We start from the raw sequence: 19905 nt of genomic DNA, 5'->3' as shown, positions 1-19905 counted from the left end.
TGTTGGTTCTCATTTATCGACCTCAGAAGGATGAAAGGCTGAGTTGAGGCGTTTAAGAACAGACTAAATCAGTGACTCACCCCCTGAAGTGTGCCTGAAATAAACCTTTAATGAGTCTAGCAATTATTGTATAGAATTCCAGAAAGACACGTTTTTTGGTATTCCTATTCTTTCTTATTTAGGGTCAGTGCTGAAAGTGTTAGACGTGTGGCACCCCTGTTCTTATTTTTAAGGGGCCTGAACAAGAAAGCCAGCCACTCCAGAAGTAAAGAGCCACATGGTGTTGGCTACAGCCCAGGATCTTGCATTACAAAAAAAAAAAATCTTTTTTCTTTTATTTTTTTTTAGAGGTCGCAAGGGAGACCTCTGGCGACCCCTAAATGACGCCCCTGGCACTTAGACACCCCCTCATGCACACACTTACACACACCTTGACATGCATGCATATATTCATACATACCATACACACATACACACAAACAGAAAACGCATTTTTTTCTTACCTGTTTCTCTACCCTCTCAGGCCCTTCCCTGTCTATGCCTCGGCATCTCACAGGCTATTTAGTTAAACAAAGGAACGCTAATCATTGGAGGAATTGGGCCAACTAAAAGATGAGCTCAGCAGTTAAGCCTTTAGCTTCCACATTAGGGGGTCTATTGGTATCATCCCCTGAGGCTGCAGTCACAGTAAAAAACTATTTTCTCACCTTGGAGAGCGGTGTATTTACTTACGTTTAAAGTTTAAAAGTATGTTTAAAAGTAAGTAAATACACTGCTCTGCGGGATGACAAATGAGCCCGAGCTGGGCCTCACAGCATATTGATGACTGCTGCATCAAAGTGGTGGGAGGGCTTCGGCCCTCCCAATCCCATGCCTGGCACCACCCATGGGCCTCAAACCGCTTCTTTAATATCCAATGATAAAGTGATCCCCTGGTCTGAGGTTTCCTCTGAAAAGGCCCTCACCTAGATCAATAATTCCCAGCCTTCTTTTCGGGATATCCCAAGACGCCAAGGGCGGAATCTCTCTGAGATAGTGGGCTGTTTTTCTATGCATGTTAACCTACAAAGAGTTGAAATGCTGAGCAGGCGTGATTACAGGAAGGAACCGTTTTCTTCTTGTTCCTCTGGAGTGTAATAATGCCGTTGCTTGCGAGGTGCATATCTGCATGGAAGTAAGACCTCCAGACATGGGCATTGGAGAGCCCTGGGTCCTGGGGGGAAGGACAAGGCATAGACTGGGCAGGTCACTGCAGAGACAATCCACCCCATCTGCAAGCAGAAAGCACAGGTCAGAGTGTGCCATGCCCTAGGCCCCATAACCACGTGCTCTAGATCCAAAGACCGCACCCATAAGAGCAGCATTACGGAAGGCTGCCCGGCGAGGGCCGCGCCCTGCAAAGTTGCTCTTTGCTTTTCTCCTCCTTCTCATTATTGGGATTTCCCCTCTCCCTGAACACTAGTTCACGTTCCATGGCCATTACACCTCCTTCCTGTACCCCTTTCCACCTGCGCGCCTCCGCTCCCCACCTACCGTTCTGCTGCCTGCTCCATTGTGGCGTGCGGTCTGCTGTCCACAGGGCTGCAGCCTGACACACTGTGCATCGGGCTATGTTGTAATGTAGTCTGGTCATGTGATGTCACTGGCCTGGAGTGCTTGCTATCAGAATGTTGATGCATGAATGCAGCTCAGGAGAATGTTGGGTGGATCTGTGAGTGAATGTTCTGAGAGTGTCAGTTGGGGGCCTGAGCTGGGATGGTAGGATGGCTGGTGTATGTATGTAAGTCCAATAACGCTCCTTGTCCCTTTCCTGTACTTCTTGTCAAGGTACATAGCACAAGAAAAACTGGATGGTGTATATATGTACAGAATGTACCATAAAGCTTCCTGGAACAACGTATGACTCCACAGCAGGTCTGTGTGTGAGTGCCAGCATGAATGACCACCAAACAGACTTTATAACAGGCTACATCAGGCGTTCTTTTGTTTGTGGAGCTTTAGCTTTACTGTCTGCAAACCACAATCTAAACATATATATTGTTTGGTTTATTTTAAAAAATTGCACCCTGGGGAGGAGCACTAGCCTTTCAGGGGGCTAGGAATGCAGGCTTGCACTATTGGTATGCCCCTGTGTTCATTTCAAGCCTCTGTGCTACTCCCTTCCATACTGTCATTTTTAGTTTTGGCTTTTCGGTGGTGCTAAAGCACCACCTGTAATGAGAAACGATTGCATTAGAATACAGCTAGGGAGAAATGGCATATGAGCAGGGATAAAAAGCTGGTAGGTGCTGTTTGGTTGTTTACGCACACATTGACTACCAATGGCCATGCACATCCCTATGACCATTCCCACCCACTCCCAGTGCCACTCTGCCCAAAACACATCATCCTAGGATCTCTTTGAGGTAGGTTTATCAAGCCTTAGGGTCAAACATTGGGCCTCATTCCGAGGACGGTGCTAACCAATGGCGCTATTAACGCCTTGGTTGACGCCGTACCCGGACCGGCAGCGCCTTGGTGGATGGCGGAATTACCGCCCCATTCCAAGGTTGGCGGGGCGGTAATTCCCCATTCACCAAGGCTCTTCCCCATTCCCAAATGAGCCCCCATAGGGCTCAATGGGAATGGGGAAGATGCAAACAACGGTGACCGTTCATTACGGTCACCGTTATTGGCTTGGAGGCCCCTTTGCGCCCTCGACTTTAACACCTGCTCAAAGCAGGCGTTAAGGGCGAGGGCGCAAAGGGAACTCGGAGTATGGCGGTAAGGGATTACCGCCACCGGTCTCGTTACCGGTGGCCGCTATCCCTTACCGCCATACTCGGAATGAGGCCCATTGAGTTCGAAGTGCCTGCCAGTATTTATTTAAAGTAGTCTTCCGAAAGTTAATGATTTAACTGGAGATGTAAAGGCGCTACTGGTGTAATAGGTCTGCTTTCATCCACTTGATTTATAAACACTATGCGTGCCCTCGACTGAAATCCTGTTAAAAACATGCATTGGCAAAGCCAACAGTTTTGCCTTGTGTATAAGTATTAGGTATTTGCAAGGTACTGCTAGTATATGCCCAGGTACTCGCACCATTTTGCAGTTGCTGCCGTCGATGACCAGTTAATGCCAATACGGCAATGCCTTGCAAATGCCTTTCCCATACCTACACAAAAGACAAAACTGTTAGCATTGTCAATGCTTGCTCTTTGTGCATGTGCCCCCTCCCTGCTTCTCTCTTGTTAACCCCGCCTTTCACATTCATTAGCACTCCCTCACCCTCGCTATTTTCCCTGCTCTCCTTTTGGCCGCTGCTCTGGTCCCTTCCTTCCCACTGCATCCTGTTGTGATGGCTGCCAACAACATAGAAAAATAACTTATGCCTCAACAGCATTTGAAGTAGAGATTGGGCATATCACAGCATGTGAAGCAGGAATATGCTGTTACTATCTCTTCAAGAGTTAGTTGGGATTTGCACTATAAATTGGAAAACATATTCTTTTGAATAAACATGTCTGAACTAGATCAACGGCTTTGTTAAATCCCTTGACATGTATCGACGTGCCTGGATGAAGACACAACACAAAAATTCATAAACGCAGGACTCAAGTCGAAGGTACATGCAGATGGATGGAGCCCCTCCACTTTTTTTCAGGAGTCCCACCACTTTTTTAAGAGGGCACCTTGATATGCTAGTTTCTGGTGACACCACATTCAATTGGTATGTTATAGTCCCCCCACTTTTTTCAGGTCTTGACCCTTGCATACACGCCACTCCCCACATGGCATGCAGGACATGGTGTGGGAGGAACCTGAAGACCTGAGCTTCTGCCAGTCCTTATATCACACAGGCCCCACACAGACACTACACCCAGACACACAACCTAAGCTGTGAGAGGAGGAAAAGAACAGTGGATACCTAACCCCACACAGACGTTACAAAAGTGCGCTCCCACAAAGTGACAAATCAACTTCCCGGGCACCAGTGATCCAGGGATCAATATCGGTTTCTAAACCATTAATCAGTCCCACACCTCTAGTACACCAGAAGGGATCAGAACAGATTTGAAACACAAGTCGATTATAAACCTCCTTGTCCAATTTTTGTAACATGAACGGAACAGCAGGCTTATCTCCGCAAGGCCGTGGATCGTCGGTTAGTTGCAACGCAGCGAAAATACAACTATTACCCAATGATAAAAGGGACTGTCCATTCAAGGTTGTATAAAAAGATTGTCTTTATTATTGTTCTTCGTATATATAGAGGGAACCCCAAATGTATTCACTACAAGTGAATCCTCAACCTTATTCTGCGGGAGGTAAACCATTAATGTAACAAAAGGAAGTTTGCTTGCTTTGTAACAGTTAGACCAAAAGATTCAATTAGTATAATAATGATCAGAATACAAAGTGTTAGTTTATTCATAATTCAATTTGTAAATATAAAAGACAGCTTGATTAGTCAGTCTAATTGTAAAAACATACTAAAACACAATCCTAATCGTGACAATGTGGCGTCTAGAATATAGGCAAGTGTTTAAATTAATATACACAGCGGTTTAATAAACAACATTCAGCACATTCTGTTGGTTTCCTGTTGACATACTCAGAGAAGGAGTCAACGTTATTGTTGTTCAACAGACATCTCTGGCACATTACAAAATACAACCCACCCTGTAAAGGAATGCAGAGGAAAGACAATTTCAAGAAGGAAAATGGATGCACTCTGGATACTGATAGGATGGTAGTTGGTCAAGTAATGCATCTCAATAGTTCAAGGATACTTGGTTTCAAAACAAGTTGAGCAATGGGTTGTAGAATGTCACTAGGGGCATTGGGAGAAGGACCAGGGGGACAGAACCACAATGTACCTTGTGCTTGTAGAAGTTCTTGTTGCTCGACAGCGTCGAGTTGGTTTCAGGGCACTTTGCAGCTTCTGTGACAGAGTTCAAGATTGGAGGCAGCTGCAGTTATCAGGTAGCAGGCAGTTCAGCGAGCAAGGCCTTGATGGATGGCTGCAGGATGACCTACAGGGCAACTCAGGGTCAGGAATTGTTGTCTCAGTGCTGGTTGGTGGGTTTGAAGCACTGGTCGAGGCGTCTCGGATGGCATGAGCGAATGCGGCGTGACAACAGTTAGCGGTGAAGTCAGTTGCAGCTCGAGGGGCTCGACTGCCTCAAAAATGTCCTTTAAGGTGGATGCTGGTTTATGCTTATCGGTGCACTCCTCCTAGCTTTTCCCTGGGCTCGTGCCATCTTTTAAGGCAGATGGCCCAAAGCTGAGGAGAGTGTTGCAGGCAATGGCCTTGTCCTTGGTTTGGTCCAGAGACTCTCTGGCACTTCCTGTAAAGACCGGAGGGGGGGTCTGCACTTCCGCTCTCTATATGGTCGAGGGGAGGCACAGAGATCCCTGCCAAGATTCTCTATTACAGTAGCAATGGACGAGCAATCAAGGCCTAGCTTCTCGGGAGGTGATGCGAGCTGGTTCTTAAGTATAGTGTAGTCCCCAAGCCCCCACGAAGGAATGTCCACACACTGTATCGGTTAAAACACAGTCTTTATATAATTAATATTCAAAGTCATATACACGATCACGATAACTCACTTTGTACTCCGGAAATCAACAATGGTAAATAAGTACAATTCTAAAGTGGTACCACTAACGTTATTAGATCTTATTAAAGTGCATACGGTCAGAATGACACACAGACCAAATAAAGAGGAAACCACCAGTAGAGAGAGGAAGGAAAGCAGGAGGGTTGAGCAATAGGCAGAATACTGGTAACTACCGTTAAACACAGCTCTGTGTGGAGATCCCCCCACCTGGGCAACCTGTAGAAGATAGATACAAGCCCAGTCCATATATTGTTCACCCTTAGACTTCCCAATAGTTCTGCAACCCCAAAGTACCTTGGTGTTGTAGCGTTCCACGTCGAGGAAATCGACAACCCTTCTTGAGTGTCGAGTCAAGGGTCGTCGAACGTCCGACGGAGAACAGGTCGAGCTACGACGGTGAGGTGTCCTTGTCGTTTCTAGTGGTGCTCGTTGATGGGGAAGCGTAAACGTCCTGCAAGGAAGAGGCGTGCGGGGCACCTCAGTGTCGATAGTTCTGGACCGCAAAGAGTTGAAGAACTGTGGCCCAGCAAGGGTATCGAGTCGTCGGCGTCTCTGTAGTCTTTGGGTGGCGGGAAACCCACCGGTGAATGCTCCTCGGCGCGTCGACGGTCAGGCCTTCTCCAGCAGGATACAGCGGCGACGATGCGGACGAGAGCGTCCTTGGATCACGGAAGTTTCTTAGGCAACGGGAGCACGGTGGCTCCAGTCAGCGATGGTGGTCGACGACAGTGACGGACAACAGTCTGGGCGCTTTTCCTTGGAGTTCCGCGGCAGTCCCCGTATCGGGTCGGCAGCCTGTCGAAGGTCTGTCTACCAGGGAGCTTAGGCAAACATCAGCTGTGCACGATGGTCCCTGGTAGCTCGGGAAGAGGGCGCCTTACCAGGTCCTCTCTGGGTCAGTTCTTGAAGCACAGCAGTTTTCAGATTGCGAAGGAGAGCAACAGCAATTCTTCTCGTCCAGCAGGGCTCAAGGTTAAGATTCACTCCAGTTACTTGTCATAGTGCACTTCAGCTTCTGAACATTATTCCTAACAGTGAGAGGCCCCCAGATATACTGTTGATCTCCCATTCATTCCGCTGGGTCGCACTCAAGCATCCAATCACGACTACGGGCATTCATGCAGGCAGGCAGGCAACCAATCAGGTACACGAGGGATTCAGGCCATTCACTTCTCTCCAGACACTCACAACAAGTTATGTTTATTGGGACAAGTACCGAGCCATTCAACACTCCAAACTGCATTCATACCGGTTTCGGGCAGGGCTGTCTCAACCATTGTGTCAAACACCAGATACTAGACAGTCACAACATAGAATGTATATTCGTCACACACGCCATTCACCCAGGTCACACCCACAGGCGTACCCACAACATACAGTCGTTGAGAAGGCTCCAGCCAGTCTGGTCAGCACTTCCCCACACTACCATATACGGAACTTCCACCCAACAGCCAGTCAGGTGGAAGGGACAGAGGCAGGGCTTCCCGGGACTTCGGGAAGATCAGGGAAACAGGTGATGGAAGGCAAGAGGCCATGGGGGCCATTTTGTCTCCATCAGGAATCTACCGATTCCAATGACAGGGCCTGGGCATCCTAAAATGGAGGACGCTCAGAACACCAGTCATTTCAGCACTGAGCTGCCACCAGCCCGTACCCTGCTCTGTGGGTCACACACAGGGGCCCAAAAACACACACTAGGGGCACAGGGTTGTGCCCCTACCCATGGGTGCCATAAGGGTATCCCATGGGTCTGTTCACCAAACCAAAAGAGAGAGCTGCACCGCCAGGAGTCCCACATGAACTCCTGCGCGGAAAACACGACAGAACACGCGATAAAAACAGTAAAGGACAAGGATACGGAGTCCCTGTCCCTCCGATGCATTTCCAGCATCACACTTCCCACCTAGGAAGCTTGCTTGCAGAGCCTAGCAAGGAACGCTGTGTGGTGTCTGGGTAACGGTTCTGGAGCTGCTGGAGGGTCCTCTGGATTCAGTATCTCCCTCTGTTCCCTGGGAGATGTTTAGGGGAGGGATCCTGCTTCCCTCTTGGAGTTCCTGGCCTTCCATCAATGGTGGATGATGTAAGGCACATTGTACCTTCAGCCAGGGTCCCAATAAGTTATTCTTGCTACTCCTTGTGGTCTTCAGACGATCTGCCAAAAGAGGGGCTCATCCCACCTTTAAAGCCAAATGGGCCTCAGTGATTGTTGTAGGCTAAGCCTACCTTAATGAACCTATCCTGGGTCCCCACCAACAATCTTCTGTTATGCATGAGGTCATAACCAGAGTGCTTTGCAACAGGAAAGGTAAAGGGGTGAAAACATGTACTACCAAGTCCCACCCATCTTTCTGTCTGTTGTGGATCAAAGGGTCTCTCTGGTTAATTGAGCTCTATGTGTTTACTGATTAAAGGCAGGTCTCCCTTGAAGTTGTGGCGAGAGCATACTTTCTGTCTCTATCAAATCACATACTCCTACCATCTGAATGGGGGCCCCCTGTCGGGGTTGCCTAATGTAAACACATGTACCAGACATGACACGTAACTTCCCTTGATACCGAGGGGCGGGAGCTGGCTTCAGGTTGACACAGTGCATATCAAAGGTTGTTGGGGTTTTCCTGTCTTTTGTTAGCCTCTGCAGCTAGGCCCCATGTAGGCCTGTTTGAAGTATACTCTATTAGTATGCTAATTATGTTTAATTGCTGCCACCATTTCTGCAGGGCCAGCAAAGGATAAGGCAGATCCATGGAGCCGTTGTTATTTAATTAGGCTGGCCTTGGCAGGGGGAAGGTTTTGCCCTTCCCCCTTTTGAGATGCCTTGATTTGTTCCTTGGTGTCACATTCCAACTAAATGTGACAGGGAGGACGGCACCTGTAGGCTGTGTCCACCCAGAGTACACAGGTCTATGTGTATGTTGTGCAGTGAGCATAAGAAAATGTGTGCAGATTAGCCCCACACATTTTCCAGAGGTTGACCTACTCTCATTCAATTTCATATACAATTTCAAAGAAAGCTTAGGTGAGCGCGCATCCACCGTGCGGCTGGTCGAATTCCTGACATGCCCCCCAGCCTCAACATGTGAACCACCACCCTACCGAGGGTCTGGTTCATCATCAAGGTGAATGGCTGAGGCCATCTGCATTTCCATGCTGGGAGCCTGGTTTGTTCTGGATATCCATATGTAATCCCTGTAGGGGTATGGCCCAATGCGAAAACTTAGGGTTCTCCCCTTGCATGGCCATTACCCATCAGAGAGGCCGGTGGTCTGTCTGGATTGTAAAGTGCAACTCAGAGATGTAGGGTTTCAGCTTCTTTACGGCCCACACAACTGTGTAAACCACTTTTTCAACAACAGCCCAGTTCCTTTCACTTTTTGTCAATCGCCTGCTAATGTAGCTGTCTGTACCCCTTGAGAGTTCAGCTGCGCTAACACTGCTGCAACCCCAAAATCACAGCCGTCTGTCTGGATAATAATTACCTGACCATAGTCTGGCACTTTCAGAACTGTGCGCATGGTCGAATTCCTTGCATACGCACTGATGAAATACACTGCAATGCTGCATATGTGTCACACTTGCACACGAAATACTGCAGGGAAGCACAGTGTAGCCATCCCAGCAGCCAATTTGACACAGTACAGACTTAACACAGAGGCTGCACTTGCACGTAAGCAGGATGTTGCGATGGGGCCGACGGAGTAGTCACAACCACTTGCAAAGGACCTGCAAAGGAAAGGGACGCAATCTAAGTGGGCCCTGGTCTGTCCAGCTTCCAGCCATTGGAGCAAGGCTCAAACATGACATTCATCAGCACCAAGATGACACTGGAATGGCAGACAGGGCGATTCCTAGATCTTCAGGTTCCCGGTGCATAGGTTTTCAGCAAGCAGACTGACTGGTCCTGGTGAGCTCCTTCCTCATTCAATCATATATTGTAGGATGTACCATAACTCATTACTGTAGGATGTCTGTGCCTTGGAAACTGAGTATGTGCACAGTCTTCCTTACCCTGACGCTCAAAATTCTTCAAACGAAAGGTAAACCCAGAAAGTGTGACTGAAGGCACAGCCATTCTATCTCACATCCAACTACACAGGCTGTCCTAATCGGCATATTATATGGTTCAATGCTACAAACATTTTAATGTTAGGGTTAGTGTTCGTGTTGTGAAACATGAAATAAGAACCAAGCCCAGTGTGCTTTATGTACTTAGTGACTGAACACACAGCCCTTTTACCACAGACATATTATATAAGTTGTATGGTTATTCCTATGTTCCCAAAATGCTCTTTGATTTCATGCAAACTAGGTTGACCCATTCACTGATGATATGTGTCTTCGTTTTCATAGGGGTTTTTCAATAGACTCCAATAGATTTGTATCAGACTGTTTTTTCTTGGAATCATAAACCTCCATTAAAAAAAAACGATATGGTTATTCTAGGCTTTGATAATGTGGTTTTCTCTGTAACATAAGTGTAACTTTTTAATTACGACTAAACAGTTAATATATTCCAGTAATCATTACAAATTAAACTTGTAAACTTTTAAAAAGAACCAGTTTACAATGGTAGTACAATTAAATCTTTTCCCTTTTCTAATAGCTGCTTTTTCAACAATAAAAACAGCGCTGCCCACTCAAAATAACGATTGTTTTCCCTCTGGTCGTACAGCTTTACGGCTGGTTCTGGTGTGGCTTTAAGAAACACACACCTGACAATGACTCTCACCCACATACAGCGAGAGACGTGGGAGAGAGAGAGAGAGAGGGAGAGGGAGAGAGAGAGAGAAAGAGAGAGAGAGAGAGCGTCTCTCGTAGAGGAGAGAGAGAGTGAGAAAGAGACAGAGACGTAGAGGAGAGAGAGAGAGAGAAAGAAAGAGAGAGAGAGAGAGAGAGAGAAAGAGAAAGAGAAAGACATTGAGTCACTTGTAGAGGAGAGAGAGAGAGAGAGAGAGAGAGAAATAAAGAAAGAGAGAAAGTCTCTCGTAGAGGAGAGAGAGAGAGTGAGAATGAAAAGAGACACAGACGTAGAGGAGAGAGAGAGAAAGAAAGAGAGAGAGAGAGAGAGAAAGAGAGAGAAAGACATTGAGTCTCTTGTAGAGGAGAGAGAGAGAGGAGGAAAGGGAGAGAGAGAAAGTCTCTCGTAGAGGAGAGAGAGAGAAAGAAAGAGAAAGAGAGCGAAAGAGAGAGAGAAAGAGAGAGAGTGTCTCTCGTAGACGAGAGAGGGAGAGAGAGAGAGAGAGAGCAAGCATGTTAGGCCGTCATATGATGCACTGGGTATAGCCATAACTACATATGTATGCCATATGAAAAAGGAAGTATATGATGACTACCTCTCTCTCTCTCGCTCTCTCTCTCTCTCTCTCTCCGCTGCTAGGAGGCACGTCTAGCATTACCAGGCCCCAGCTGGCGACCCCCATTGAGCTGCTTGGGAGCAGGGTCTGGCATTTGCCAGGCACAAGCTGAAGACCCCCCCATTGAGCTGCTAGGTAGCAGGTCTGGCATTTGCCATATTTGAGTCCCCCTTTGGGCTATTGGAGAGCCAGCTCTGGTATTTCCAGATGCCCGCTATGGACCCCCATTGACCTGCTAAGGGGTGGGTCTGGCATTTCCATGCCCCACCTGGAGACCCCCATTGAGCTGCTAGGGGAGCGGCCTATCATTTCCATGCCCCAACTCATGACCCCCATTGAGCTGCAAGGGAGCAGGGTCTGGCATTTGCCAGATGTGTGTCCCCCATTGAGTTGCTGGAAAGCTGGTTCTGGCGTTTGTCAAGAGCCAGGTAGAGAGGGCAGCATCTTGCATTTGCTAGGTTTGAGTCCCCCATTGAGCTGCTGGGGAGCTGGTTCTGGCACCTGCCAAGCACCAGGGAGCTAGGAGACCCCATTGACCTGCCAGGGGGCCGGGTTTGTCCTTTGCTCACCCCACCTGGAGACCCTCATTGAGCTGCTATGAAGCGGGGTCTGGGATACTTTACCACTTCTTTGTTTTGGGCGAGTGAAAAAATAATTATATTTAGCACTGGAGTTGCCACCTTTCCATGCCAAAACCTAAACCCCCACATGGCCCCATCTCGCAACACGCAGATCATCCTGTGCACAATGACTATTGGTAGGTGACCGAAACACAGAGGAGCTTTTACAGAGAGCTTACATGGCCCTGTGTCAGGAGACAGATGCATGTTCAGTTCAGGTCTGCCTTTTTTTAAATGTATAACTAGTTTATTCAATTTACCATCATACAAACATACAATGAATACAATTCAGAGAAAACGACCTAACCATGAGTATTGCAATACATATTAAATAATAAAACCCCCCTCACACCTAAGCCCTGTGTATCATCTAAATGTCTAATTTAAAGGCAAGAGAGAAAGGGAGAAACCCTCCCAACCCCCCAAAAACACACACAAAAAGACCACAGAACCACTCCAGCCCTTTACATTGTTTTAACAGTAAACATACCTAATACATTGTCACATACACATAAGAGTAAAATCATCCAAATGTTGTAAATCAAAAATTTACTTATCTTAATCTGCGTCACAATTGTCATTACCAGCTTAATCCGGAACAAAACTCAGGAAACCTCCCCAAATTGTATCAAAAAGCTTCTTTCTGCTGCATCGACATCACAACTCTTTCTATGCCACGTAATGAACACATTTCCTCCGTCCACATTTCTACTGTTGGGAATGTAGCAGTTTTCCAATGACGTATAATTATTCTTTTTGCAACTAATGAACCTCCCAAAATCCACGTCACTTGGTGGTAATTTAAATCATTCCAATATGTGTCTTTGCCCAAAATCAAGGTTGCAAAGTTAAACTCCTTTTCCTCTTTTCTGACTCCATTCATTATCTCAGTTATTCCTTTCCAAAATTCTCTTACTTTATGGCATTCCCAAAACATATGTTCAAGTGAGCCATGTGCTAGACCACAATTCCAAAAAGCATCTGTAGTACTCAAACCTTGACGATGCATACGTTCAGGAGTCCAAAATACTCTGGTCAATAATTGTACTTGTCGTGCCCTTTCTCCAATATTTAAAGACATTCTCGGAATGTTTCTACATAGACCATCCCGCCTTTGTTGTGTCGTTTCCTCTTGCAGGCAAAGCGACCAGGATGCCATGTTCTTATCATTCCAGCCTGAGTTGCTGCTACTTAGGTTATGCATTTTGGAAGCCACATGCTCTTGCCTGCTTATAACCTTCATAGAGGCCCTCAAATATGAAGAATCAAGATGTTGTAGGCTTACAGCATTTCTTAGTTTCCTGTATTCTCCATACGTGCATCCTTTCAAATTAAATTTCTTTTTAAGTTCTCGAAATTATCGCCATTTTCCTTCTTCAAACAAGTCATTAATCCTCCTTACACTGGCCAGGAACCAATTAGGCCAAAATATCGTTTTGTTCCAATCAGGATTGCAGGATTCAGCCATATTGATGATGAGCTCATTAAGCCTGGTATCATATCCAATGACTTGTCGATGCTTCTCCATGTGGATCTCAGGAATTCGGTCAATTCAGATTTCCCACTCCAATCTCTGTGGTCGACAAGACTGCCAAAGTGTTTAGTGGACCCACCATGTATGCCTTTCTGACCCAACTCTCTTTGTGTTCTGGTACTGCACAAAAAGTGGTGCATATATTACAGGAAATCAAACAACAAGGACAGTACAGGGATGAAATGTGAAACAGGATTAAAAAATCCTGGACTAGCAAGCGGGCAGGAGATAGGGTGACCAGACATCCCTGTTTTCCCGGGACAGTCTGGGTAAATTACCCTGCGTCCCGGGGTCCCGGGAGTTTTTTATTTAAAAAAAAACCTGCCCGTGTTTTGCAAGGGTGGGAGTTACGGTCCCGGTTTTTGCCGGGACCCGATTTCGAAATCACGAAATCGGGTCCCAGGCGACTCTTCCTGCGTGAATGGGGACGTGAAATGCTTTTCCCGTCCCCATTTTCTTCCCCTCCCCGGCGCTATCCCCTCCCCGCCCGCCGCAAAAGACCAGCAACATGGAAGTAGGACTACAGGTTTATTTGTATTTACGGTAATCCTACTTTTGTGTCTATTTTTTTATCTGATCTCCCTAGCAGGAGAGAATTACATTTTGAGAAATTAGTGTGAAAACAAGTCTTCTTAGGAGCCAAAAGGGGGCAGTAGTTTTGCAACACTCCTAGATATGTTGCCATTCTAATGCACTTCCTCTGCAGCTCCTTTGCCTGCAGATAACTGCTGTGCCCGAGGAGAGAAACATCTGCAAACGCCTGTGGGTTCCTTCCCTGAAGCCAGTCCCTTTGTGTGGATAAGTGCGAGAGGCGCATACACAACTGAAGCCCGGTAGCGCCCAGTCACCTCAGCGGCTCTTCCTGCTGAAATCGGTGATAGGAGTACCATCGATCTCGCGCGTAATTGTAACACGTCTTGTTTTAGCGACTTTGTGCTTCTGTACGGGCAGGCGTGTTTCTTTATTTTTCGCAGCACTGCGCGTTTCACGGTTCCCGCAGCTGCTGTGCCCCGCCCCTTCCCATTCCCCATCACATGTCCCTGCCCTGCTGCCTTCACAAGGTCCTGCTGACTGGGAAGGTGCCTGGGGGTTGGAGAGGGTCCATGGCTATCGGAGGTGATACATGTTTTCCTGCACATAATGACCAGATATTTGAACTTTTTTTTTTTACCAGGATTAGCCTCTGGGAGTTGCAGTTTTGCCTTCCTTCAATTTAAGCACTAAGCCAAAACATGCTAGAACAGTAATTTATGAAAGGGAAACCCAAGACTGTGGAGGCGGTGCCTGTGGTAGGGCCATCAGACGATGCTCTCGCTGCAGCGCCTGCACCCCCTCTATCTCGCCATTAAGCCCCCTCTCTCTATCTCTCTCTCTGCATCCTCACTATCCTTGTTTCATATTTCCTCTTTCTTCCTTTCTCTCCCATCTCCCCCCTGACCTCCTGCTCTCTCTAACTCCGATTTTCTCTCTCTCACTCTTTTTCTCTTGAGCCCTATTTTTAATAATCACTGTTCCGTTTTGGCTGTAAGTAGAATTGCACGTGCCCTGTCGCACAACTGCCTTCATCTAAATAGTCACCTGATAGATGCAGCAAAGGAAGAAAACACGGAGAAATGCAGAAAACATAGGGGCAGATTATCAGAAATTGCTGCAAATAACCAATGTGCAGAGGATATGCTTCTGTTTACTTGCCGTGAATCGAGAAATGCAAAATTCACCTTCTTCTCAAAGGTGACCCGTGCAATTCAGTGGGGGGAAAGGGGCAGGACAAAAGAGCACCAGACAGCCCCCTTGCATTCTTAACTGTGGGGTGTTAAGACGGATTTCTGAACTCTGTCCTGGAGGCGCAGAGGTTCAGAAGGCCAGCCTAGTTTCTTCGAACAGGGTAACCTCTGGACAAGCCAGACCAATCAGGGTAGCGATCGCGGCGGTCAAGACTAGGTCTCAAGAGGGGTGAGGGTGACTGAAAGCCCGCAATGAGCACACAAAGCAAGGACACTTACAAATTACTCCAAACAGGTGTTATATTAAAAATATATACACATTTATTACAAGGCCTTTGTAACATTGACTGTAGCGAGAAATCACAATAAAACTCCAGTAAACCAACACATACCAAACCAATACAATATATATACAAATACAAACAAGTCTAACGAGTTAGACGCACGAAATGTGTAGACCACCTAGATGGGGAGGAAAACAGGCAGTGCGAATAATAGTTAGACCCAGTCCGTCTTCAGAGGCACCTAACTAAAAGGAAGTCCGAGCCCTACGAAGAGTGGAGCCTTGTGCTCAAAAGTACCTGCACACGCTGGTACCAACGGGCAAAAAGGGGAGTCTCTTCGAGGGAATCAGGCAGTTTAGTTCGGTGAACAAATGAAGATGAACAGAGCTCCGTGACTCAAGCGCAGCCTCCACTATGGGCAGAAGCAGAGCGCGAGTACGGAAAGGCGTGCTGTTAGACACAGCGGGGAAAAGCTATGGGCTCCTGCAGGAGGGCGACCAGTTCCTAGCGATGCTACTCACCGGTCCCCGATGCAGGCAGACCCAGGCTTCTCCGCGTCAGTTTCAGTGCTGGCAGGTTCAGGGGAGCAGGGGACGCCTCGTCGTCGTGTAGATTCCGCAGCAGCAGAAGTTGAGTTGAGGGCGTCCCAAATGCAGTGAACCCGCACAGTTTGTTACCACAGCAGGGCAACAGAGCGGCCGTGTGTATTTCAGCCAAATGTACACTACTCACTTCAGACCTGGGAATGCCAAGTGTACGAATCGTGTGAGAGTGACAAGGACTCGTAATACAACACAACCTGACGGAGGTTACAGAGCAAGACTCCTGGGTAGGCTGGTCAGTCTCCTGGATGGCCCAGAGACACTTCTGAAGGCTTACGTGCAGGAGATGGTGAAGATGCCGAGAATAGTTGTTCCCACTATTCCAAGGGTCGAAGTACCAGTACAGGCCTTCTCGTTCGATCAGAGGTAGAAAGGGTTTCACAAAGCGAGAGCAGTGCAGAGGAGCAGTCCTTCAGCGGGTCACCAGCGATTCCTCGGTTCAGCCTCGTGGTTGCAGGATACTTGGCTCCTGTATTCCTTTGTTCGTGAGAACTCAGGAGATCGACATGGTAGTGGCGTTTCCAGCCCCCTCTTATCCACAGTTCCCTTTGCGCCAAAACGGAGGGGGCCCAATGGGAGATCCGCTCATAAAACACTCACACCATCTGTGGACCTCATCACGGACCACAGGGGTCCCAGGCATTCACACCACCCTAGACTCTCTGGTGCCCAGGATGTGTATCCTGGAGGCACACACAGGCTTGTAGAAGCCCGCGAAAGCATCTGTGTTTCGTGGGAATGCACATGCCCAAATAAGGAAGGCCCCGGGTCGGTTCGACCCGGGGGAGGTGAAGGGGGCAAGACGGTCAGCGGACAGGACAAAGAGCCTCGTGGTCTCGCCATTTTGGGAGCCAGGTCACCATTTTGGGCTAAGCGTGAGAAATGCGCTTAAAACGCCAAAAGGAGCTCAAAAACACAAGAAACGATCGCTGCCACCAATCCCGTCCGTGATTCACTTGCACCGTTCATTTACAATCCAAAGAGAGTATCTAGGGCCTGTAGAAGACTAGAGACCCAAGAGAACAGTAACTTAGCTTACAGTGCCCTCTTGTGCCATGTTGCACGAAAGCTGCAACATGATAAAGAAACTACGGAAAACAGCGTTTCCCGGTACTGACTGTCTTAAGGGCATGTCAGTTTCCCCGTAAGAATGGAGCGACAGCCCAGAGGAGTGCGGCAGAAGGCGGCACTTCTCTGGCAAAGTCTAGATCATGGTGAAAACAACAGCAAAAAGTTTAGGGGTTGCCACATGGAAGGAAAATTAGCCACAATTAAGAAATCTTTCTTAACATGGGGCCATCCTCCCGACACCGGTATAATAGAGTCTCCTAGCATCCACGCACGGGCTGATGGCATTGAGGGGGTGCCGTTTATAATAAGCAGAAACCCCTTCTGATTTGGGCAAATGTGCAAAGGAAGTGCAGTCCACTTTCGAGTGCCCTTTGAGAACAGGGTTTGTCTTTATTTGACACAAAACTAATCTTTTGTTTTGAGAATCGGGCCAAGGGCTTTTTCTAAGAACTCTAGCAAAACACGACTGAAAGTCACAAAACATGAACACGAAAACAGAAAACCACAAACACTCTACTTCGCTGTCAACAAGTCACACACAACGGCATGATACAAAATTCAGAGGGTGCCCGGGGAAATGTGGTGGGGAGTCCCTGTGATTGCGGCTGCCCAGAAACATATAACGATACCGACCAGGCTGGGCGGGAATTTCCTGCACCAGGGTTGTCCAACTCCAGGCCTCGAAAGCCGAAACATGTTACATTTTGAGGGTACTAAAAAAATAGTCAATAGGCGCGCCCCTCTTTGAGAACGAAAAAAGCTAAATGACCTGTTCTTTGGGAAGGTACCCACTCAAGAGTCCACAGCCACACTTTAGTTCACTGTACCTTTCACAGAAGGGAAAATATCAATTTGCATATCAGTCTTTGCCCCGCCCACATGGGCAGTCCAGCATCGAAATGCTATGGCAATTCTCTTCTGAACACGAGTACCAACGGCAACCCCAGACACATGTTTCAGCCTTGTTGGGCCTCATCAGTGAGGTGGAGCTGTGCCTCTATGAGCACAGTGAGCAAGGGATTCACGTCTGGATGAACCTAGGAAACTTAGGGTGACTAAACCTAAGTCCCTTAGACGATCAAAAAATAGTCCATAGGCGCCCCTCTTTGAGAACCAACACGGCTAAATGACCTGTTTTTGGGAAGGTACCCACTCAAGACTAATTTTAGATTTTTCAGGATACTCCTCATTAATATTCCTGATAATTTGCCTACAACGATTCTAAAATGTATACAAATGTGTTCTCATGAATATTAACGAGAGATAGATATCCTGAAAACCCCTGGCTCTCCTGGTGTTGGACAACCCTGAGAGTGTAATTTTTGTGCATCTCTGCAAGCACACGTCATAGCCGTATATGTCATTTGGCATTGAATATGCTTCCCGCTGCACACGCACACCCAATCTCACCACAGGGTGCGTGATGTGACAGAGGCTGCCAAGCACCAGCGAGGCTCAACTTCACAAGCTGAGTCACGCCCTGCGATCGGCATCCACCAACGAGTTCACAGTCACAGAAACCGGGCCCACACATCGACAGACAGTACGCATTTAGGCAGGTGGAAAGTGGTGGACCATGTGGTGTAGACTTTCAGCAGCAGGCCCTGATCTGAAGCATTTAGCACACTCTACAGCCAACAACAGTTCTCACAAATACTGCATCTAGACGCAGACTGTCCACACAGTGTGTTGGGACCCCATTATTTCCTGCAGGGACCACCACGAAGGGAAAACTCAACACACGTTTCCAAAGTGCCTTGTCGTACGCCTCACAACACATTGCAGAAATCTGTCAGTGCCACGAAGCCCTGCATGTCGTATACAGTGTGGTTTATAAATGGGGCATAGCAAACACACCCTAGAAAGCAGTGGCACAATGACCCTTGGCACCCGAAATGTTGGGTTATGTTGACTTGACCTGGCTGAACTATAGCGTGGCAGGGCAGGACAGGACAAAAACATTTCACTGTTAGCATCTGCATTTTTAGGAAATTTAAATCATGATGGGGTGCTGGTACTTGCAGGTCAGGGGAGTGATTGTAAGAGGAGCTGGTACTTGCAGGTCAGGGGAGTGATTGTAAGAGGAGCTCCCCTTACAATCACTCCCCTAACCTGCAAGTACCAGCACCCCTTACAATCACTCCCCTGACCTGCAAGTACCAGCACCCCTTACAATCAGTCCCCTGACCTGCAAGTACAAGCACCCCTTACAATCGCTCCCCTGACCTGTAAGTATCAGCACCCCTTACAATCACTCCCCTGACCTGCAGGTACCAGCACCCCTTAAAATCGCTCCACTGACCTGCAAGTACCAGCACCCCTTACAATCAGTCCCCTGACCTGCAAGTACATCTCCCCTTACAATCACTCCCCTGACCTGCAAGTACCAGCTCCCTTACAATCACTCCCCTGACCTGCAAGTACATCTCCCCTTACAATCACTCCCCTGACCTGCAAGTACCAGCTCCTCTTACAATCACTTCCCTGACCTTCAAGTACAACTCATTCTCACTGCAGTCCTTAAGAGTGTGCTTTCGGACGTGAAGGAGAGAGTTAACTGCTTTAAACATTGAAGCTTCACCAGGAAAGTCTATTTAGGACGTGAAAGAAGTTAGCTGCCGCCACACACGTAAGTTTGCCCACCCCTAGTCTCTGAAGCTACCTCCCACCAGCCCCCACAATATTTGCCTAGTTGCCCCCTGCTAAGAAGGGTCCCTCTCTCGAGTCACAGCTGTGTGTCCGTCTTTGCTTCCACAGTGTCTCGGTGCCCTTCAATGGGGAATATTTGGGAATTCAGAAAAATCCGAAATATCAGAAGCTGGGCAGCGGCCTCCAGGGGAAGGTTGTGCTGGCAGACAATGTGCGCAAGGTCAACCGCAGCGACGGCAAGGTGAGATGAAATGTGTACGCAGTGTGCCTCATGGGGGAGAGGGGGCTCTTACCGGAGTGGGTCCGGGGGGCATTAATCATCCGTGGCCTCTCTTTAAGACAGCATTTAGTTTAGCACAGGCAATGAGGAGTGGTCTTCAGTCGCATAGAAAGATTCTGTCCCTCTGCCTTTCTGCGGCTTCACCAGTGCCCCTCCAGCCAGACCTCAGCGCCTCGAGGCCGAACCA

The 19905-nt window shown here is 47.8% G+C and overlaps 1 protein-coding gene across 2 annotated transcripts in view; it reads left to right on the top strand.

Annotated features, from left to right (window-relative positions):
- Nucleotides 1-19905, top strand: part of MYO1A (myosin IA) — a 331231-nt gene that overhangs the window by 280166 nt on the left and 31160 nt on the right. For both annotated transcript variants that reach the window (XM_069653548.1, XM_069653550.1), the window contains exon 26: nt 19547-19679. In XM_069653548.1, coding sequence (XP_069509649.1) covers nt 19547-19679 — 133 coding nt within the window. The remainder of the gene's footprint in view (nt 1-19546; nt 19680-19905) is intronic.

This window comes from Ambystoma mexicanum, chromosome 3q (assembly GCF_040938575.1).
Source record: "Ambystoma mexicanum isolate Mex_15411 chromosome 3q, UKY_AmexF1_1, whole genome shotgun sequence".
NCBI classification, from domain to species: Eukaryota; Metazoa; Chordata; class Amphibia; order Caudata; family Ambystomatidae; genus Ambystoma; species Ambystoma mexicanum.
The sequence above is the reverse complement of the archived record's forward strand: the minus strand, read 5'-3'. Positions and strand labels throughout refer to the sequence as shown.